This window comes from Nicotiana attenuata, chromosome 8, assembly GCF_001879085.1.
Source record: "Nicotiana attenuata strain UT chromosome 8, NIATTr2, whole genome shotgun sequence".
Taxonomy (NCBI): Eukaryota; Viridiplantae; Streptophyta; class Magnoliopsida; order Solanales; family Solanaceae; genus Nicotiana; species Nicotiana attenuata.
The window spans coordinates 16,719,859-16,743,785 of record NC_031996.1 but is presented as its reverse complement, the minus strand read 5'-3'; the positions used below and the strand labels follow the sequence as shown (position 1 = coordinate 16,743,785).

At 36.9% G+C, this 23,927-nt stretch overlaps 1 protein-coding gene across 1 annotated transcript in view; it reads left to right on the top strand.

Annotated features, from left to right (window-relative positions):
* Positions 794-23,927, top strand: part of LOC109231527 (rRNA biogenesis protein RRP5-like) — a 24,323-nt gene continuing 1,189 nt past the window's right edge. Inside the window, exons 1-11 of the mRNA XM_019397187.1 lie at positions 794-1,047; positions 1,439-1,653; positions 5,019-5,162; positions 7,435-7,611; positions 13,225-13,324; positions 18,354-18,472; positions 18,598-18,720; positions 18,814-18,885; positions 22,042-22,134; positions 23,226-23,339; positions 23,429-23,551. Of these exons, the coding sequence (XP_019252732.1) occupies positions 888-1,047; positions 1,439-1,653; positions 5,019-5,162; positions 7,435-7,611; positions 13,225-13,324; positions 18,354-18,472; positions 18,598-18,720; positions 18,814-18,885; positions 22,042-22,134; positions 23,226-23,339; positions 23,429-23,551 (1,440 nt within the window). The 5' untranslated portion in view covers positions 794-887. The remainder of the gene's footprint in view (positions 1,048-1,438; positions 1,654-5,018; positions 5,163-7,434; positions 7,612-13,224; positions 13,325-18,353; positions 18,473-18,597; positions 18,721-18,813; positions 18,886-22,041; positions 22,135-23,225; positions 23,340-23,428; positions 23,552-23,927) is intronic.

Genomic DNA, 23,927 nt, shown 5'->3' with positions numbered 1-23,927 from the left:
CTGTTCTTAAATTGTCATTATTATTCATGCTATTCATGCTTAGCGTAACACTTAAATTATATATAAGTATTGGCCCTATTAAGTGTCAAGTCGACCCCTCGTCACTACTTATTCGAGGTTAGACTGGATACTTACTGGGTTCATATAGTTTATGTACTCATACTACGCTTCTGTACTTAATTGTACAGGATCTGAGGCAGGTGCATCTAGTTATCCGCCAGGTGCACATACTTGATTTGGACTGAGACTTACGGTGAACTGCCCCCACCCTAGCCGTTCAGCAACATACCGGAGTTTCTCTTTTGCTTGTATCTGTCTACTTATTTCAGACAGTAGGGTAGTCTTCTTTTGTATATTCTACTAGTTGCCCACACACTTGTGATACTAGATCCTTGGCACTTATTAGTAGACTTGATTTTGGGTTATATTCTTATAATTATCATTTCCTTGGGGTTGGAGGGCCAAAATGGAACAAGATAGAGTTAAAGTGCCAAAATGAAAAATTGGGCCAAATTTAATGGCTGTGTATGTATTTGGCCTTTCGAATTCTAATAAAAAGAAAATGAAAGTCTATTTTTAAGGTGATCGTTGGACCATTAGAAGAGAGAGAAGACCATTAAATATTAAATTTAGGCTACGTATGCCAAATGCTAAAAGATAGGCCATTTTCTGACAATTATTGAACTAAGTTGTTATGCAATGCCAAAACCCCAATTGAAAATAGCAAAAATCTGTACCAGCCCACATGGCCCATCGTCAAAATCCATTAAACTTAAACCCTTCTAAACCCTCCGCCAGTCTCTGGCTTCTCTTTCTTTCTTTCTCTCTCGGACGAGAAGGTGGTATTGTTTCTCTGAAACTTGAAAGAGGAAAAACATAGTAGAAACATGGCACCTCCTTCAAAGAAATCCCAAAGCAAAAAGTTTTCTAAACCCGCTTCAATGAATGTTCAAAATCCATCTAAAAGACCATTCAAGGCCAAAGGCAAAGGCGACGTTTCAGCCATGCCCCTTCAGCTTGAAGACGAAGTTCCTGACTTCCCTAGAGGTATTTCTTCTGCTCAATCACATTTTTTTTTTCTGTAAAAGGAAGAAAAATTTATTCAGTTTATTATTTGTATATTCACTGCATTTAATGAAAAACGGGGTCATGAATATTGTGGGTATTTCTATTGGGTCCAGTCAACACATAAGCTTTTATGAAAATTTGTTGTGTTTATTGATCATATAATTGCTTGTGAGGAAAAAAAATGTAGTGGGCATTTCCCTACTTGTGCACATCTAGTGACATGAATTTATTTGTCTAAAGATTTTTTCTTTGGAAAGAGCTAGTTTATTTTATTTTCTTGGTCATATTGGTTTGCTGTACGAACAGATGTATGATATATTAATTTGGTTTCTCGAACATATGGACCGGTTTGTCCATATGAATTTTGTAGGTGGGGGAAGTTCTTTGAGTAGAGAGGAATTGGATGAAGTTCGAGCTGAGGTGGATGCAGAGTTTGAGGCTGAAGAGAGATTGTTGAAGAAGAAGGGGAAGAAGCAAAACAAGGTGCAACGGAGTAGTCAATCAACAGAAGATGACTTGGGTTCGCTTTTTGGCGGTGGCATCAATGGGAAATTGCCGAGGTTTGCTAACAGGATCACTTTAAAGGTATGTCCTGACTGGAATTTCTTAACTAACTTTTCCTGGAATTGTAGAGGATTCAGACTGATCATAGATGTGTGCTATATCTGTGGCTTGAGCCTTGAACATTAGGCAAATTTACAATTATAAGTAGTTTCTCTGTATTTTGTATCCCTTTCAAAGAATGATTTTGTCACTGCCCATCCTGTTGAAAAATGTCAAAAGAGTATAAATGTTAATGAGACAAATTATATTGGATGTCTGTTGAAAATTCAAGTGCACGAAGCATGATATTAAGGCTGTGGAATTGAAAATCGAGTAACTGCTTGCATAACAGGACGGAAAGATAACTTTTCAAACGTAAAACGGTAAAACAACAGGGTACATGCTAAGATATCACAATGTTCTCCTTATAAAAAAGAAGTTGTCACAATATTATGATTAAGGTGGAGTTGTTTCATCCATATGAATCTGATTTAGAAGTCATTTTATGAAATATATGTGCTTTGCTGATAATATCATTGTAAAAGTTCTTGAATTGGTTAGTGCAGTTGAATCTTTGGGCATTTCCGTTTTAAAAAAACAACAACAGAACTGCCAACACTAGTTACCACCTATTGTCCAAAAAAAAGGGAACAGAGAAGGAAATTAGCTCAATTGTTGCAAATTTTCGTGAGTCACTCGATACCTGTACTTAGGGGTGTTCATAAAAATCCGAAAAATCGAACCAAACCGAAAACCGAACCAAACCGAAAACCGAACCAAGCCGACCAAAAAACCCGATACTTTTTAGGTTTTTGGTTTTGGTTTTGAATTTTAAAAACCGATCGAAATTGGTTTGGTTTTGGTTTCAACAAAAAAAAAATAACCGAAAAAACCAAACCAATCCGACTATAAAAGTAGCTATTTAAATTTGTTATTACACCTATATATATGTATATTTTTATAGAAAATTTCTAAAATTTTATGGTACGTATTAGTCATTTATATTTTTAGTCTAGTTCTTTGCTATTATAATCATCTAATTATTTGCCTTTACATTCTAGTTTGCTTGGTAGTTTTCTTTTGCTAAGTACAAGAATTTATTTCATGTTAAAAATAATCATTTTTTAATTGAGTACTTAAATTATTCATCACTATATGGTTCAATTATCATCAATATATCTTGGTAAATGATAGATTTCTCAAAGAGCAATTGATTTGATAGTGTTACGGTGAAAATGTTGTCGCCGGAATATGCGTTTGGTAGTGTATGTCTCATATTTAAGAAAAAACCCGATAAATAACCGAAAAAACCAGAAAAAACCGACAAAAACCGAATCGTTAAAAAACCGACTTAATTGATTTGGTTTGGTTCTAATATTTGAAAAATTGACTTGGTTTGGTTTCTTTTTAGGGGAAAACCGACCCAAACCGAACCATGAACACCCCTACTTGTACTGGTTTGAGGTAGCAGGTATTGTTGGAATTAATCGAGGTGCGCGCAAGCTGGCCTGGACACCACGGTTATCAAAAAGAAAATTGTTGCTGATTTTCTTGCACACCACATTCCGACACATGGTCTTACGACTTTGCGGAGACCTGTGTTTTTGGTAAACAGTCGCTCGGGCCTGGTCACTGCGACCCTCTTTGTGAGGAGGCGCGCCTTCTCCCGAAGTTACGGGGCTATTTTTCCGAGATCCTTAGAGAGAGTTTTCTCGTGCCCCTAGGTATTCTCTACCTACCCACTTGTGTCGGTTTCGGGTACAGGTACCCTCTTGCTCAAAGTCGTTCGAGCTTTTCCTGGGAGTATGGCATGGGTTACTTCAGCACCGTAGCGCCTGGTATTCGAACATTGGCTCGAGACATTTTCTCTACCCCTTCTTACCCTGACAAAGCAGGGACACCTTATGTTCTTGAACCGATAACCATCTTTCAGCTAACCTAGCCTCCTCCGTCCCTCGGGACCAACAAGGGGCAATATAGGAATATTCACCTGTTGTCCATCGACTACACCTTTCGGCCTGATCTTAGGCCCTGACTCACCCTCCGTGGACGAACCTTGCGGAGGAACCCTTAGGTTTTCGGGACATTGGATTCGCACCAATGTTTGCGTTACTCAAGCCGACATTCTCGCTTCCCCTTCGTCCACCACCGCTCGCGTGGAGGCTTCTCTCTAAGGCGGAACGCTCCCCTACCGATGTATTTTTACACCCCACAGCTTCGGCAGATCGCTTAGCCCCGTTCATCTTCGGCGCAAGAGCGCTCGATCAGTGAGCTATTACACACTCTTCCAAGGGTGGCTGCTTCTAGGCAAACCTCCTGGTTGTCTCTGCACCCCTACCTCCTTTATCACCGAGCGATCATTTAGGGGCCTTAGCTGGTGATCTGGGCTGTTTCCCTCTCGACGATGAAGCTTATCCCCCATCGTCTCACTAGCCGACCTTGTCCCCTGTTATTTTGAGGTCATATTCCATTATGTTGTTGCTAGCAAATACCATTATTTTTGGTTTTCGATCTTCTGAGTCATTCCCGCAGGAGATCCGGACCCATTTTTTTCTGATCCTTCGAGAAAAAGATTCATTCTCTTCATAAAAAATATGAGGTAGAACCAATAAAGATTTCTTTTTCGATTCATCCCTGGCCTCATTCAAGAACTGTTTTTGATCCAATCCGCAGGAATCAATAGAAAAGGGATCTTTCTTTCTACCATACTATCTATCTATTAGAATATTGCCGATTCTAGTCCACTCATTTCATTTAAGACATATAATTAGAATCTTTTTCATTTTATTTCGTCAATTTTGGCTAAGAACTCAGAAGTCAAGTTTCATTCAAATTAGTTAATAATTAATTGTTTTGACTGACTGTTTTTACTTAAATGATAAGTAGAAAAGCGGTAGGAACTAGAATAAATAGTGCAGTAGCAATAAAATGCAAGAACTTACTTCCATAATCTCATCGGTTTTTCAATTCGCAATAACTCGGGATTAGGTATTTGACCAAATAGGATCGTCCAGTTCCTACATTTTTCTTTTTGATAGTTAGCACCTTATGCATTACTTACCTCCATTTTAACCGTCTTCAATGCGTTTTGACTTTTCCTCTCAGGCTTTTTTCCTTTTTCTTCTGATCTCTTCATTTTCTGGCTAGTACTCAGGCACTTGCTTTTATCGTTTGTGTTTGTTGTTACTTTTGCTTTCACAATTACATGTGCCTTATACGACGTCATGTGCTTCAGAAATTCCATCTTGTTGTTTAGGCAGTTAAACAGTTTACAAGTTCATTTTTAGAGACTACATATGTAATTCATCATGTCTATCTGCGTTACAAGTTTTATGTTGTGTGGTTGTCCTAACGGTTATGCTAACTGGCAGTAAACATATAACTGCTTCGCTTTCTTATGCATTCAGAATATATCTCCTGGAATGAAGCTATGGGGAGTGGTTTCTGAAGTAAATGAGAAAGATATCGTTGTCAGTCTCCCAGGAGGCTTGCGGGGGTTGGTTCGAGCATCTGAAGCAGTTCCTCCTTTTGTGGAGGATGGAGCAAAACTGGTACTGAATCTTCTGACAACTTATTTTCTGAATCTTTATTTTCTGAATCCTAAGTGTAGGTTCTTTGCACTGTCTTTTCGTTGTATTCCTGAAGTCCTTTTATTAATGACAATTTAAGAAGAATAACTTTTGGTCCAGAGCTTATTCTAGGCAGGAGTTTTCATTGTTAGGCAAGCTGGAAGGAATTTAAACTATTATGTAGTGTCTGGTGCATCAATTTCTTCAATTTATATATTAAATGGGAGGATAAAAGGTGAGATACTGTAACCAACCAAAAAGTGATGTTCTCACACTAGTTTAAGCTTATTGACTAAATGCCCTTAAAATTCAAATGCTACTGAATTAGACATATCCAATTAAGGCTTTTTATGCTTACTTGTATTCTTTCTAAGTAAATAATATCTCTTTTAAGCCCCATTTGAATAGGAGGTGTTAAAAGGGCGGTAGGCCTAAAATCTCAATAAAAGAAGTCGTTTCAAACACCTACAGTCTCCTAAAACCCATGCAGAGTTAGCACAAAATAGGGCAAAATGAAAGAAAAGATTCACATAGGAGGTATCAATTAGCCGTGGTTAAGGTTTAGTTAACTAGGAGCCTTCTAGTCTTGTTAGAGATTAGTATGCCAGTAGAATACATAGAGAGTTTCTAGTAGTAGGATATTTGAATCTTCAACTATTGAATTAGTGTTGATTTTAACGGAGCGGCATGGTTAGTTCACTTAGCGAACTTGCTTGACATTGAGGCATATTTGTTTTTGTTGAAGAAATGCTCTAGAAGGTATTAAAAAATTAATTGGTTTAAGGTTTTACCCCCCTTACTTTTTGGTTAATTAATAGGAAATGTTTTGATTCCTTATGTTTAATAGTCTCTCAAGGATTACTGAAAAAGATATATGGTTATTGCATCTCAAGAAAATTCTGATGTACCACTCCCTTAAGTCCTTAATGAGACATTTGGTCAGTATTTCAATTGATTAATATCCTTTGAGTTCATAGTCAATTTCTTGAGAAGCATCATGAGAAGTTGAGGAGTGATTACTATTTCACGTAATTTAACATTTCAAAGTTAAAATGATCTTGTTACTTGAATTAAGTTCCCAGATAATACTATGCAAAGCATCTCCATTAGAGAAAGGTCTTCTTGTTTACTCAAATACGGATAAACATTGTGCTATAGCATATTTGAAATATGTTGTATTCACGAGAGCTTTGGTCAGTCTTGTAATGGATTAATATCCTTTTAATCTTTAGCCAATATCTTGAGAACCGTTATGAGAGGTGTGGAGTAGCTAGCATTTATATGAAAACCAACTGGGCAAGGTTAAATGATCTTTTTACTTGAGCTTGAGTTCCCGGATATTACTATGCAAAACATTTTTAGAATAGAACGGTAATCTTGTTTAAGGTCAAAGATGGTTAAACAATGAGCTGTAAATTGTTCTAAAGTATTTTACATCCATGAGGTCATTTTTGGGTACACAATTTTTGATGTTTTGGAGAGAAAAAGCTCAACTCTTTTTCTTCATAAGAAAAGCTCAACTCCTTTTACTTTGCATGACCTAGAAGAATTTGTTAGTAAAATCTTAGAGGCATATACCACAAATCGAATATGAGGGGAGATTTCCATATATAAACCCATTAGTTAAGACATACAATGTTATTCTTTGAAGTGGAAGCTTTTACAGATGTACACCACATACTTGGATTTGAGGGGATTATTTTTATGTTTATGATTTACTTTTCTATGCTGGAGGAAAACATTGGTTGTTCTTTCCTATCATAAGATGATGATATATCATCCAAGTACGACTTCTCTTTAGCAGCTCATAAATTAGATTCAGTCTCTGTCTGAAACCTTTATGACTTATTAAAGATATAGTCCTTCTAGGTTTTTCTTTCCACCAAAGAGATCTTATCATTGGCACAATTTGTTCATTTAGTTGTTTAATTTTTGAGGTAATACACACAATTGCAGAAACAAATAATAGCTGAAATAATGTATGTAGAGAAAACTTGATTTCATATACATCTTATATGAGGAGTTTTCCCTTTCAATTAATAATGTTTATTACTTTATCAAAATATTGGGAAAATACTTGTTTAATGGAAATACAGCTAGAATCAAAGAATTTTAATAATGGTCAATTCCATGCAAGGTTCCTTACATAGTTTATCATCTCTCCTCTAATAAAAGTAATATTTGAAGATATTGCCTGTTCTTAATGATTTTTGTGGTATTTTATTTTTCTAATCGCTCAAATTTTCCTTCACAGTCGGAGATGAACACCAATCTTCTTTCTAGTGTATATCACGTTGGGCAGCTTGTTTCTTGCATCGTCTTGCATTTGGATGACGATAAGAAAGAAACGGGGAAGAGAAAGATTTGGCTTTCTTTGCGTCTCGCTTTATTGCATAAGAGCTTAACTCTTGACGTAATTCAAGAAGGAATGGTATGTTAATTATCTTCTAGTTACCACCATTTTGAATTATTTTTTATCGTGTTGTAGCCTAGTAAGGAGGTTGTTACAAGATGAGGTTTTTATATTTACCTTTTGCTCAAAAAAAAATAAAAACAAAAATTAAAATGAAGGCTTCATCATTTCCCCAAGACAATATTATAATTGTCCTGCCTTTTGCTTTGTCAAGGAGAAAATTAGAAAGTATTTACCAAAAAATAAAAAAATAAAATTAGAAATTATACGACAGTCTGATTTGCATTTCAGATTTTGAGGCATAAGCTGACAACTAATATTTGAGAAAAGAATGAATAAATTGACAAACTTGTGAATTTTCTGTTACTGGTTCGAGCAATAAGTAATATTTTTACAGTAAGATAACTCATAAATCCACCTTATTGAAAGGATTACTCAGAAATCCAAGTGAAGGTACACTTATCAATCAATCAAGTACATTTGAATTCCAAAAAGATTTGGTAATATGAATCCTCTGTCCATTCTGCTTTATTTGGGCCAAACGCATTCAAAATTTTCTTTGCTCGTAAATAATTTGCGTTTTAAGGCAAATTCTCGGCTCTCTAATGTTAGAGCTTCTTTGGTGTCACCACAATTCTATAGAATTTTCTTTCCTTTTGGTTATTTCCTATTGCATAGCAAGCCTGTAACACTCTTTCGTGTTAGCCATCCTATTATGATGTTATGTGCTATATCTTCATCTATCAATCCATTCTCTAGCAGGATTGATGGTGCATATATAATCACATTTCGTGGACCCTCATCTTTTGGATACGCTAAGGGGCATAAAGTATTGTGCTGTCACCACAATTCTAGAGAATCTTCTTTCATTTTGGTTATTCCTATTGCATAGCAAGCCTGTCACACTCTTTTGTGTCCTATATTATGATGTTATGTGCTATATCTTCATCTATCATTCCATTCTCTAGCAAGATTGATGGTGCTTACATAATCACATTCCAGTTTTATCCTTCTATGGGGTCTAATTGACGGTCCATATATAATGTTTTCTACCTATCCTAAAACCCTTATCTTCTAAAGTGCTTCTCCACTATTGCGTATTTTGATGAATGCTATTGTCACTTGCAATGGTTAACACAATATAGTTTTCAAACACCATGTATCAAACTGAAGTCAAAATAGACATGCTGCTTTACTTTAAAAGTTCTCTTTCTAAAACAGATTTGCTATTGATTCAGAGGTAAGAGCAACGATATCAAGGGTGAATTGTCAGGAATGAACATAATTTGATTAAAAAAATGAACAGTTGATAGGCGTGTTCTTCATCAGAAGAATGTAAAGTATGTAGGAAGAGTATGGATGGTTTTAGCCTGGCTGGGGATAGACGTCTGGATTATAGGAGTTTTACATGCTAGATAGGTTTCTCTAATCCTCTGCAAGGATGTGTGTGGTGCTATGTCTTGACATTCTTTCACAGGAAAAGGAAATCTAATGGGTGTTGGAGTAATTGAGGGAAGTTGAGAATTGGAAGAAGCGGTTATGGAGATGGGAGGTTAGGAATGCAAGAGGTGTTATGATGGGGGAGAGTAAAGTTCTTACAAAGCTTTTCTGTGTAGTTGAAGTAGGGTATGCAGGTAAAAAGTTGTCTGAGGCGGATTATTGGGGGATATTTGAAAGGGAATGCCATAAGGAAACAAGCTTTCCATGCGAATCCCTAGTATTTTCGCAATTGAACGAGAAAACAGAAAATTGTGCAGGCAAGAGTTAGCAGCAGACAAAACCTAATTTTATTAGAAGGTAGAAACAAAGTTGTTTCAATAGAAAGTACGATGTGCCACAGTTTTGATTCATTTCAAGTTTTGGATCAAGAATTATAGCCTCTCAAGCCAAGGGTCTTTAGGAAACAACCTCTCTATCTTCCCAAGGTAGGGGTAAGGTCTGCGTACACATTACCCTCCCCAACCCCCACTTGTGGGACTCCACTGGGTTGTTGTTGTAAAAGAACCTGAGAAGTTACAGGCTATGAACTGGTGGGCTCAAATAGTACGATTTGATCAAAAGAGAAGTAATTCTGGACTACAGACCTTATAAATGAAGTCAAGTAATTGGGAAAAATCTTGTGCAATCTCTTCAATTAGCAACCAGATGATGGGGGAATACTTGAAAGGTGATGTCGTAAGTAAACAAGCTATCATTTGAATCCCAAGTATTTTCACAATCCGAACCAGAAAACAGAAAATGGAGCATGCAATTGAGCAGCAGACAAAACCTAATCAGAGTAAATTTAGAAAGGTAGAAACAGAGTTGTTTTCAACAGAAGGTCCGATGTGCCGAAGTTTTTATTGATTTCAAGTTTTGAATCAAGACTTATAGCCGTAAAACCCGGGAAGTTACAGGTCATGAACTGATGGGCCCATTATCGTACAATGTGATCAAAAGAGAAGTAATTCTGGAGTACAACCTGACAAATAAAGTCAAGCAACTGGGAAAAATCTTATGCAGCCTCTTGAGTTAGCAACTAGAGGGATAGATATGATTGAATAAAACAATTGAATGTGAATATCGACTATGCAATTTAACAAAGTTTACTTTGGGTAGAAGGGGTAGAGCAACAATAAAGTTTTCCCCGTGTGGCTTATAGGTCACGAGTTCGAGCCATAGATTCAACCACTGGTGCTTGCGTTAGGATAGGTTGCCTATATCATATCTCCTTAGGTGCGGCCCTTCCAGGGACCTGCTTAAACGCATGATGCGTTTGCACCAAGTTGCTCTTACTTTACATTTTGGTGGATTGGTATTGGCCCCAATCCTTTATTTGCTTGATGTGTCAATGAGGTTCTTGAATGTAAACTTTTTGTTTGAGAAGGTAAAACCACTGGGTGATCTCTTGCGGTGTGTCCAAGCCTTAGTGGACGAAGTTACTCGGTATCTGTAGTGGTGGAAGGTACCCCGTGGAATTATTTGAGGTGCGCGAAAGTTGGCCTGGTCACCACAGTTAGAGGTGTCAAATCTGACCCATAATTGTGTAACCCGCCCAACTCGTCCAAACTTTAACGGGTTGGGTCAGTGATTTTTTCTTACCGGGTCAATTCGGGTTGTAACCGAAACTGACCCATCTCTGAAACGGGTCAAATTGGGTCACTCAACGGGTTAGTTTATCAACCCGGCACTTTCCTGACTTTCATCTAGTTGTGTTTTCTAAGACAAAACTAAACTTCTGCTAAATGCCTATATTGTATTATAACAGATTTAATTGCATTTTATAATTTCCCATTTGTAACAGAATCTTCTCCTAAATGCCTTTAGAGATGATGTTTTCTTCCATAAAATTTCTTTTAGGTAAATGATTGCACTATCTTGATAAAATGTTACTGGGAATATATATTAAAATCATATAACTTGTAATTTCTTAGGCGTCTTTAAACTTTTTTGAAATTGATTTGGAGAATTCTTTATAGATTAATGCATGAACATGGGCGGAGCTAGAGTGTCTCGAGAGGGTTCGGCCGAACCCAGTAGCTTTGGTTCAAGCACTGTATGTATCTTAGGAAATTCATTGAATATATATAAGTTATTAATTTAGAACCCAGTAGCTTAAAATCATTAAATCCCGAACCCATAAACTTAAAGTCCTGACTTTCGCCTCTGTGCATGAAGATATGAAAAAAAAACCATATACATTCTGCAAGCTAGCCGATATATTTATGTAAGGTGATGCCAAGCACTGTAAAGGAAATATTATATAGCTGAGCCGGTTTCCGTAGAAGAAGAAAGCAAAAGGCGTGGAAGTTTGCCCCGTTAGCTCTCATGTGTATAGTTTGCGGGGAGAGAAATAGGCGAGCTTTTGAGGGGATTGAGTCTCCTTTTTCACATCTTAAGAATAGTCTTTTATCTTTGATCGCTTTTTGGTGCACTCATATAGCCCTTGCTTGTATAGAAGATTGGGTGTCATTTGTAGAGAATCATGTTCTGATGTAAATTCTCTACTTTTTGGTATACTTCTTTTATGCGGGAGTTTTCTCCCTTTTGATTAATACAATTTACCTTATCAAAATATTTATGTAAGGTAACAATTATAATATTGGTTTTTACTAGATTATTATTCATTAGTTCACCTTTTTCTTAAAGCTGTAGACTTTGTTTTAGAGAAAGACATTTTATCGGGGAAAAGTTAAAGTAGAAATTATGCTGCCCATTTGACTAAATTAGATCTTTTTGATTGTTATTAAAAGATTAACATAACCCAACTATTATAATTTTTAAATGGTTTCAACGAAGTTTTGAATTATGTTAGAGGATAAGATACGATCCTAAAACTAACATTTGACAAAAACACATGATGAATAATTGTAACTTGCAGCACACATAATACAATTTCATTTGAGTAATAGTTGGGCGGGTTGGGTTATGACCCGTTGTTTGACCCATCTTGACCAACTCATTTTGACCCAAACAAACTTTGGGCGGGTTGGGTCATGACTCGTATATCAACACAACCCGTTTTGACCCACCCTACTTTGACCGACCCAACCCGCCCATTTGCCACCCCTCCACAGTTATAAAAAAGGGTGGTGATGTTGAAAGTTATAGAGATGTAGGTTCTTGAATGTAAACTTAGTTGCTCTATAGTCGGGACAGTGGTTGAAACTTTGGAACCGGCCATCCTTGTTCTTAGTGGTTGGGGAGTTCTCTCCAAACTACTAGGTCAAGGGTTCAAGGTTGGTAGAAGAAAAAAAAGGGGCAGCACGATGCGCTAAGCTCCCGCTATGCGCGGGGTCCGGGGAAGGGCCGAACCACAAGGTCTATCGTACGCAGTCTTACCCTGCATTTCTGCAAGGTTGGTAGACAATTTAAAAAAAAATAAAAAATTAGAAAGCAATTTGTGCACACCAAAAAGGTGAAGCGACAAGAAATGGATAGAGGAAATTATCATATCAAATCATTCACGGTGAAGGTTGTTTCACGAAATGGTGTGATTTTTCATCATCAGGAAATGATATTATGATTTAGATTTTGATTACGATGAAGAGACAAAATACACGGGAGAAAAAAGGTGTTTGGGAAATCTACAGTGCAAGATCTAAGGGGCAAGACTTCAATGCTTTTGCTGAGATTTGGGATTAAAAATTGGAAACAATAAGCAGAAGCAAGGAGAAAAGGAACACGCAAGAGTAGGAAAGAAAGCCTAATAAGTCACGAATTAATCGTGCAAACCAATTAACAATGTAAAGGGATGAGAAAGATGTTGCCCCTTTCCTTAATAGGGCGAGTTAATTTTGATCCTGGTCTTTTTAAGGTAGCTAAGGTATTTTAGGTGACTGAACCAAATCATCTATACACAAAGGAATCTTATCTGTGCTGAAGCAAGCAAGTCTGAGCGGATGTTCTCAGCTCTTGTGCATGCCTCTGCTTCCTTTCTTTGTAGTTCCCTAACATTACTCCTTTCCCTCTAGGCTCTACTATAAGAAAAGCGTACATTTTCTTAATTTTGGTGCCTGATTACCTTTTGGAACTGGTTTATTAGTTTTCTGGGAGTATATTGCTAACTTCTTTTTCCTTAAGTGATATATTCACGTTCCTTTACCTGATATTTTGTATTTTTCCTGAACATGTGGCTTATCTTATGTACAGATTCTTAGTGCATATGTGAAAAGCATGGAAGACCATGGCTATATACTTCATTTCGGGCTGCCTTCCTTCTCCGGATTTATGCCAAAAGATAATCAATCAGGTAATCTTCATGTCTGCTCAATTACTCCCCTTTGGTTCTTCGTCTGATTAACAACAATAGTAGCTGTACCTAGAAGCTTCATATAGAAAACAATTGGATCTATATATCTATATGTAAATCCCTCAACTACCTTGATTTATTAAACTACGTAAAGCTCTGAAGGGCTAAGTTTATTTTTGTGGCTCTTTTGTGCTGTGTTTATCTGGTGCAGGGCTGCTGTTTCTTGAAAATGTCATCCTGATAATGGTGCAAAAAGCAAAAGGATATACATTTTCTTTCATGTATTTGCTTGAAGGGAAAAAGAAAGTTGAGTGTAGGAAGAACCCAACTTCCTTCTAATATCCTGCAGAAAGATCTTAATATAGATGAGTGCCAATGCAAACCTAATATAAATTAATAAGCGCCTCCTCTTTAAGAGTTTAACTTTTATTTGAAGAAGTTCACACAATTTAACATGGGACGAGCAGACAAATGTCTTTGTATGAGCCTTATTCTCACTAATCAGTGAATATTTTCATGTGAAGAAAAAAATAAGATCAAGGAGCATGTTGCAGACTTAAACAAATAAAAGTGTGTCATCTGTGAGAGTTTAAGCTTTTAGTGAGATGATTCACGCAATTCAACAGAATGCTTTTTCTCCGGAAAAAATGTCTGTTCCCCTACTATCTTGCTCACCAACCTCAAATGCAGAAAAGTCAACTTTCAGGCACTATTTTCCCTTTTCCTATAACTAAAATGAATTTGATGTATTTGTATTTTGAGAATGTCATATTTCGATCGATGTTTCCTCTAATTCTGAGATATGCATGTACCCTCTTTTGGCCAAGTTGTTGCCATGTTAGTGTAGTTTTCAACCTTTGAAGGGATAGTTTGGAGCTCAGGATATCATTGAGCCTCTTAAGGGACACTGAGATTTTTTGATACGACTCAAATCATTCTTTCTCTATTGGCTTTTTTTGAGACCCAAGAAATACTGCCTTGTACAACGACTTGGTGAATTTAATGAAATCCATATTCTGCATAGAACTTGTTCTTATGTGTATATATTTTATACGTATTTATGTATTTCTTGGAAATGACCTTTTGGAAAAAAAATGAAGAAATTAGGTGTTATAAGCTGGAACCTTGTAATTTTGTCATGTACGGAGTAATAATTTTGGTGGGACTCTTGTCTTGAAAAGTAGCAAAGCATTTTTCTGAAGTGTACTTTGAATCAAATACAGTAAAATGGGGGTTATAAGGAGTTGTTTGGTTCACATACAAATTGTGGGGGAATTATGATGCAGAGATTGTTGCCTTGAATACATGAAGGAATTCCTTTTTTGACCAGGTAAGATAACCCATATACAAGTGGTACACCAAAAAGTAGAAAACCTACAAAAAGATATGGTTTTCTATTTACGATCTTCTATACATGTAGGAGCCTCATGGGCGCTCCAAATAGAAGTAAGGAATAACAGGTTATTCCTTAAATGTGCTAAATCATTCTCTACTCCTCAAACACTCCCCTATTTCCCTCTCTCTACATGACCACATAAGTGCTAGTGGAACAGCATCCCCCGCCATGTCTCTTCTACTTTGTCTTTTAAAGGTCCACCTGGATTTTTCACCACAAGCGAGCAACTATCCGACAATATAGAAGGAGATGGTCCATTTTTTTTTATCCGAGAGTGCATATAAAACACCAAATGATGTATGCAATCTTCCTCTTCCTAAAATTCTCACTGTCGAAAACCTCCCTTCGCTACTAGCCACGTGGAACAACACACCTTTCTCGGTGCCTTAAGCATTCAAACCAAGAGAATTAGCAAAGTCATCTCATCCTTGACTACGAGCTTCTTGTAATAGTACTTAATTGGAAGCACCATTATTCATTGCCCCCACCTCCATACATGTTCATGGCCATCTTTGTTATTACGTTGTTTATGAAGCAAATCAACCAAGCTTGGGAATATTTCCACCTCCCAGTACTGAAAGTTCCTCCTAAACCTCACATGTCCCAGTGAAATTCTCCTCATAGCCTTCAGACCTGTGGGACTGTCATCCCCTTTTGGCATGAAATATTCTGTAGATGTTTTGAATGTAATTCTCAATGCATTGTTCCAGCTACTGTTGTGATCCCAAAAACTATCTTACTCCGATCCCCTAGCCTAAATGATATGTTTCCATATATAAAGGATTGTAATGTTGTGTAGGAATTACTTACTTTAAGGGCATTTTTGTCTTTAAATACTTTTATTCCTGTTTTGTGGATACATGTATTCTTGTTCCACATTTTATCCCCAGAAAAGAATATATTGATCCCCGCATAATTTAATCGGGTATTATTTAGTGCAGCCAACTAAAAGCTGTATTAATTATGCCGGAATTATTTTTTCTTGTATGGCCAATCAAACGTTGCATACTTTGTAACGATTATTTTGCCTCATCTTTCCTTTTCGACATTGCATTATTTTATGCTAGGATTACTTTCCTAATCCCTCCACTAAACAACCTCTAACGGATAGAGTTATAACAATAACATTAGAATTTTTCTAAAATGAAATTAAAGAAATTTATTAAAATGATGGAAAGTATATACTCCTTCTGTTTCAATTTATGTTAACCTATTTCCTTTTTAGTCTGTGCCAAAAAGAATGACCCATGTCCATATTTGGAAACAATTTACCTTTATGCAATGATTTATAGCCACACAAAATATATGTGCTTCATTTTGCACAAGTTCAAAAGTCTTCTCTTTCTTTTTAAACCGTACCCGATCAAATATATTCACATAAATTGAAACGGAGGGAGTAGAAGGTAAAAAATGTTATATAGAAACATGGTTCTCTATATAAAAACATGATTTTTATAAAGCAAAAATAATCATCTGAACGTCATGTGTTTCAAAAGTGTATAAAAACAAAAATGTATCCCCAATATTTGCAATTGAATTTTCAAATCTTTAGTTCAACTAATATTTCCAATTGAAATTTCAACTCTTTTGGATGTTCTCTTTCTTTCCATATAGTCCACATAAGCACCATATGAACTATTTGTCATGTTCTCCTCTTCCTTTTCCTTCTAAATTTCCATCTTAGTTGCATATCTATGTCAACTCCTGACATCAGCAGTCTCTTTTTGAACACATTTGAATAATATACCAGTCTATTGGTGAACCGGTAAATTATTAATATCCTCACCTGCCTTCTTACACATGAAACACCAATTTATGTAGACCATTTTCTGGTCCTCAAGTTTGAAGCAGTTAGAGTAGCCCCATGCTATTGTACATTAAAAAAAAAAGACACTCTTGGTGCCCTTGGCACCCATGTTGAAGAATGAAGAAAGTTCATTTTCCCCCTTGCCAACAACTTAAATATAAAATGCAATCATTATAAACATGCCATTCCCCTGTCCTTTTTCCATCCGTCTATCATGAGAGCTTTGCTTGTATTGCAATTTGAACAGCGATTGACCTCTCTTACGTAAAAAAATAAACTAAACTAATCAGAGTATTTATTTAGAAGGACAATGAATACCAACTCAGTTTCGACATAGAAAAGGGTACAGAACATAAAACAAAGTAGAATCATGGTGAATCTACCACTTGAAAGGGGATACTTCATCAACAGTTGGTATCATATACTTCCTAATCAACAACTTAACCAACAAGAACCTATGAGTGCGGCTCATCTAAGAAACTTGTGTAGTCTGCTGAATTGGAAATGCTTAAGATATTTTTTCTTTTGAGATGGTAACATATTTGTATATATTAAATAAAATCAGTACATAAGTTCTTGTACTGAAACCATATATACAAGTGAGCAAAAGAAGAAGAAAGTACTGCTCTGCAGTCCTAGCAAGATTCTAGAATATCTAGGATTGACCGATTGACACAGCATCCTCTGTGTACATCTGTTTACACCAAAAACAAAAAAGCAAAACACAGTTTAGTTTGATCTTCTGCACTGAGTTGCTGCTGTCGTCAAAACATCTGGAATTCCTCTCTTTCCAGATTGTCCACCAAATACATGCTGGGACAGTCCTCCATCTATCTCCGTCTGTAGCTCCAGCTGCAGCTTCATCCCAGCTGAAAAGCACTTCAGTAATCTTACTAGGCATTGTCCCGGCTATACCTCTGAGCTTAATAAAGATCTTCCACAGCTGGCCTGTTATGCTTAATATATTCGAGAAAGCTTCACACAGAAGGGCTTCTTTATGCCTTATTTTTCGAATGTTCACGTGTTATGACAAGGGGACCCGTTATCTTCTATGTTATTCATACTGAGCATGTAATGTTCAGCAAGATGATGTATGGAATCAGAAATGGTGCTATGTGAGAGGTTTCTCAGCTCACATGGGAAGGTGAAATAGGATACAAGTTCATTATCTTTCTTATGCGAACTTTACACTAGTGTTATGTGATGCTAAGTTGGATAAACTACATCACCTGAAAGGTACTCTTCTGTGATTTCAAGCAAGTGTCAGGTCTGAGAAGAAATCTTAAGAAGTTGAAGTTATTCTAGTGGGTCAGGTCGACGACATAAAGCAGGTGGTATAGGTTATCAGTTTTGAAGATAAGAAACTATTGTAATCTGCTGAAAGTGCTGGACCATTTTCAGCAATAATCTTGCTGCATTTCCTTGATATTACTTTTGATTACTTCTCTTTTTCCGAGTTCTTCCAGTGCAGTATTCTTTTTTCTCTTTCAGATACCAAATTGTTACATCAGTATGTTCGTGAGAAATAGTCTTTGGCACGAGTTTGCTACTATAGAAATTGCTTTCTGAATCTCAGTAACTTTATTTTGCATATTTTCTTATTTTTCAATGTCATTAGGTCATATTGGAAACACGAATAGAATGTGTTCTGCTTGATAAATTTAATTTATTCATTGCTCGCCTTATAAAAGTTTTCTTGCTGTTGGCTTGTTCTTGTGGCAATATTGTCAATTTTTCATGAAAGGCACTGTTTTGTATTATACCTAACTCCTTATCTGCTTTTTGATATTGAACCTAATTTCTTATCTGCTTATATCCTTTTACAGCAAATGTGGAAGTTAAGATTAGAAGCGGGCAGCTGGTACAAGGGGTTGTTAAAAGTATTGATAGAACACGTAAAGTAGTTTATTTGAGTTCGGATCCTGATGTGGTCTCAAAATGTGTGGTATGTTTTTTAAATTTATTCTACTGTTTGGATTGTTGTTAACTTTTGCACTGTGTTCCTTCTCATTGTCTTTTTGCCTCCAGATGCATTCATGTATAACATACAAAATTCTTACTTCTGTACAGACCAAAGATCTTAAGGGCATCTCAATTGATCTTCTCGTTCCAGGCATGATGGTTAATGCTAGTGTGCGTTCAATACTTGATAATGGAATTATGTTATCATTCCTCACGTACTTTACAGGAACAGTAAGTTTACTGTATTTCAGTTCTGTTCACCAGAGTTTTGCATCTCTAGTTTCATTGTTTCCATCTATTCATTTTTACTTTGTGCTGCTACAGGCTGATATGTTCAATCTGCAGCAAACTTTCCCCTCTTCCAGTTGGAAGATTGATTATCCTCAAAATAAAAAGGTAATAGCTCCTCACTTGTCTGTTTAAGAAGGCGCGAAGTTGGAAAGGATTTTGGAAGAATGCTTCAAATGAGCAGGTCACATAAATTTATGCAAGTTGGTCTAAGTAATCATTGCGGATCATGAACGGAAGACTTGCTACACCAATATATTCTTTCTTCCTTTTAAAAGAATAAGCTTGTACTTTCTAAAATACAAACTTCTTCTATTTGGAAGACGAAATAACCCTTGAAAATCAAGGCATTTGCTTGGTTCCTGGCACATGAGGGTCTTAATACCTACGGTTTGCAATTTTGCTAATGTCAAGATGACCTTACAAATCCATAAGCTGTCATTGTTACATAATGTGTCGGAAGAGCGATTAAAAGTCTTCTCATGTGTTCTTGCATGGCAATGAAAATGGTTGGTGCTTGATACCTGAGAGGCTTAACATCAGATTTGCTACCATTAAGAAGACTTTACATATCCATAAGCTGTGATTGTAGCACAATGTGTAGTAAGAGCAGTGAAAGTCATTTTCATTTTTTTTTTAGCAGGAAGAGTCATTCTCATTTGTTTTTCCCTTTGTGCTTTTGCATGGTTTAGATTGTTTGGGGCTACTTTTGCTGCTCCATCATCGAACACCGAGTTTTTTTCCTTTATAGAGAAAAGAAGATTTTATTGGTACAATATAGAGGACCTGAAGTCCTCTCAAACAAGAAGTGACAAAGATGAGTTATTCTAGAAGTTAAGAAGACCGAGTTGCGCAGTGTGTCGTATATCAGTTAAGTTCACATTAACCATTGCCCTCTATCCACAGAGAGTTAAGTTCGCATTAACCATTGCCCTCTATCCTCAGAGAGGGTAAGGAAATCACTTTATCCCGGACCAAATACTGTGGTAGATATTTGTCTTGAAAACCCTAGCAGTTTTCTCAAGCCAAGTACACCATGAGGCCACCAAATTTAGGTTGGAAATTGTAAATTGATGCTGGAGCTAGAAACTTTTACTAGTTATTCGCAGTGTTGTAAATAGCGAGCGCTACGTCGCTAATAGCGTGTAGCGACGCGAGGCGAGGCGAGGCAGCTGCGCCTTTTTTGGTCTGTTGCGTTGCGAATCAGAAAAGCGAGCACCTCTGCCTGTGTAGCGAGAGGCGCTGCGAGGCGAGAGGCGCTGCGAGGCGTCGCTATTTGAAAATAACGGAAGAAAAGGCAGCGATTTATACTAAAACACAAAATTAGGGCTTGGGTTTCACTTCTTCTCCTTCAGCGACGAGCAGCGACCACTTCTTCTCCTTCAGCGACAAAATTAGGGCTTGGGCTTCATCTTCTTCTTCTTCCATCATCAGCCATCAGCAGGTATGTTACTTTCTTTTCTTTTCTTCTTCTTCTCCTTTCTTCTTCTACTTTCTTCTTCTTCTATTTCAGCTCTGGTCGACTTCACGTCTTCACCATTGCTGTCTTCTTCTTTTTTCTTTTTCTTCTTCTTTCTTCTTTCTTCAGTGATCAGCTCTTTCTTCTTCTTCTTGTCTTTTTTTTTTGCTCTGTTTTTTTTCTTCTTTCTTTGCTCTGTTTTTCTTCTTCTTTCTTTCTTTCTTTGGTCTGTTTCTTGACCAGAGCTTTATTTTCTTTTTTGGGTTCTGTTTTTCGAGATTCGACCAGAGACAGAGCAGAGGGCCAGAGGCAGTAGGCCTTTTTGTTGTTTGCTCTGATTTGTTGCTCTGTTTTTTTAATTATAGACTTATAGTTATATGTGTATAATATTTTATGTTTTTGTACAAATTGTCGCTTCACATCAAAAAGGCGAGCGCTTCGCTGCGCGCCTCTCGCCTCAGTAAAGCGGGCCCTCGTCGCTATTTGTCGCCGCACGCTATCCAAAACACTGGTTATTCGGAATAGCCTCTTCCACAAGTTGTAGGCAAACTTAAGATGTAGGAAAGGTGATTATGGCCTTACATTATGCAAATATCGGGTAAGATTTAACTTCAGTCTGTGGCCTGTAAAATGTCATCTATGTTCAGTCTATTTTAGAAACAAGGATCATGCAGATGCCTTCATTTTAGAGGAGTATTAGATTTTCAGTTTAGATTCCAAAGGTAAAGGAGAGTAGGTCTGGGATTGCACTAAGTAATGGTTTTTACTTCAGGAAATTCCTGAATTATCCACCTCCTACACCCTTGTATCAGATTAAGGGAAGGTTGAAATCAGATGGTGTTTCAGGTAAAACAATTAGATTGCCTACCTCTTTATCATCTAGAACGCAAAAATATGGAACTTCCACACAAAATTGCCTCCCTCTGAAGAATAAAAGTTACCTAATGAGGTAATTTAGTTGATAAAAGAGTAATTCCCATCCAATTATCCTCCCAGAATTGAGTGCAAAATCATTTTATCATGAACAAGAGAAAAGAAGGAAGCATATACCTGCCCCCAGTGATTTGGTTTACTGGAAACTCAACTCGTGATTTTTTGGTTAGGTGCACGTCACAGGTTCGTACAGAAAAAGAGCTTAGTGTTTAAGTGGAGAAGGGTAGAAGGGTGGGCCCATTATCCACCAAGTTTTTAATCGTGCACCATTGGCTCTGGGTGTTTTCTTGGCTATCAAAAAAAGAAGGAAGCATATACCTGAAATTAATGTCAGGGACTTAAACAATGATGTTAGCTCGTATTTTAGCATCCCAACCATTGTGTTGCAGCCCATATTTGCTCTTGATTTCAATTAGTGAGTTTTAACGGTTGTTATTATGGTTTTAGTCACAGTACGAAATGGCAAGATAATCGAGATGTTCACTGTGTACTGTGGTTATTTGGTCAGATCTTCTAGAACACTATATAGGATACAGTGGTTTTCTCGTCCTCCATATGGTGTGATGCTGGTGGCAATCAGCCTTTCATGATATACACTTGATCGATCTTCAGCGAGATTGCAGAGCTCTATGTTTAAGCTCGATAATGATAGATGTCCATCCGTCTTTGTGCTCTTCTTCCCTTTAATTAATATTCTTCTTTCTTTCTCTAAAAAGAAAATAATTGAGTTGCCAAATACGTTTATCCTGGATAGTGTATTTGAATATTTAGGGACTTTTGTGTATTGAGTTTTCTTGCTATCTTTTTCTTTTTTCCAGTTAGATAATTCTCTCTTCTTTATTTTCAACTAGCACTTTATTTTCTTGGTGTAGGTTAATGCTCGGATACTATTTATTGATCCCTCAACTAGAGCTGTTGGTTTGACATTGAATTCTCACCTGGTTCACAACAAGGCTCCTCCTGCAGTAAGTTCATAAGATCCTATGTATCCTTCTCTATCAACTCTAAAATATTGCAAGTTGCACGTTTATTGTTTGCATATGGAGAATTTTCTAATAAAGCTGTTCATTTTATTGTACGTGGCTTTCACTTCTTTGATCGTAAAAGTGCCTTTGCTTAGATGAAACGTGGAATGAGGAAAAATATGATTTTGGATTATAGGAAGAGAATATGGCCCTAAGATAGAGCTGTTGGGGAGAAACGATTGTTTAGTTAATCTTAAAGATTAGATTACTTTGAGGACATTATGGCTATAATGAAGACACAGACCTCTGGACCTTTTGCATCCTTCAGGATGGTTGCAGGAGAAATCGTTGCTTGTTCTATGGATGCATCTTGCTAAGGAGTTTGATTGTCTACTATGGATGTTATAGCCTTTAGGTCCTGATTCAAATGTTATTTGTAAGATCCTGAGGGATGCTTTTTGATGGGTAAGGCATTGTGGTTGGGTCCGTTCCAGTTCCTTCAGAGATGTCAGACTTACCTCTAATTGTCGGGCCTCATTTCTCTATACTTGCTTTCAGTACACTTTTGGTTTGATCCATCACATACAGTATACCTGGTCTTGCCCTTCAAAATGCGTAACTGTTCTTCGATTTAAGGGCATGGGAAAGAAGATGGAATGTACTGCTTCTATTGGCTGCTTAGAGCCCTACCTGTCAAATAAAGAGGAAGTATATCTACTCTTGTCGTATGTGTAAGCACTGTGCTGTCACTTTTCAAGGTTCATCCATGATGAAGCCAAGTACAATTTTACTTTTGGTGTTTAAGATGGAAGCTTAGAGGTTGCCACCTGCTAATATCTACAAATGAGAGGAATTCTCAGTAAAACACGGTTTTCTGTTGTTTTAAGTTATGAGCTGATGACATGCAAGTTTTCATGGTAGTAAACTTTTATCTATTTAGTTAGTCCTATTGAAAAGACTCAATTTGAGCTACAGTGCTTCTACTGTGTTGTGAACTAAGTATGCATGCATCCATGCTTTCCTTGTATCAACTCCCTGTTTATATTAATTATGTAATATTATTAAATTAAACTGATTTTCCTGTTGTGCAGCTTATCAAGGTTGGAGATATTTTTGATCAATCAAAAGTGATCAGGATTGATAGGGGTCTGGGCCTTTTGCTGGAAATTCCCTCTTCCCCAGTTCCAACTCCGGCATATGTCAATGTATGGATATTCCTGGATTCTTTTGGCCTTGGTATTTATGCCTTTGAACTCAACTTTCAGTTTCAGTAAAAAATTGGCAAGTTTTGCAGGTATCTGACGTTGCTGATAAGGAAGTGAAGAAGCTGGAGAAAAGCTTCAAGGAAGGGAAAGTTGTCCGTGTCAGGGTTCTTGGGTTTAGGCATCTGGAAGGACTTGCTACTGGGGTTTTAAAGGTCATACTTGTTTACTGTTGGAAATTATTCTTTTGGCTCAAGTCAATTTTAGATGTTGAACTGGTGTTTGTCCAGTGCAGAATGTGATAAGAGTAAAGTCTGGTATACTTGTATGTGGATACCTTAGTTGAAGAATCTGTTAAGACATTATTTTGGTTCTTGCTCTTGGAACTGGGGCACAACGCGCATTGCAAACATTACCTTCCTCTTGATTTCTCTCTGTTCTTTGCCTCTCTTCCCTGTTTGGTCTTGAAATGCTTTTTGCATTCTTGCTATGTGAATGCTGATTAAAAAACACCTATACTTATTCTCAATTTTTTTGATAGAACTGAAGAGTTTCGTTACTTTTCTTTTCCCCTTTTCATTAAAAAAAGGG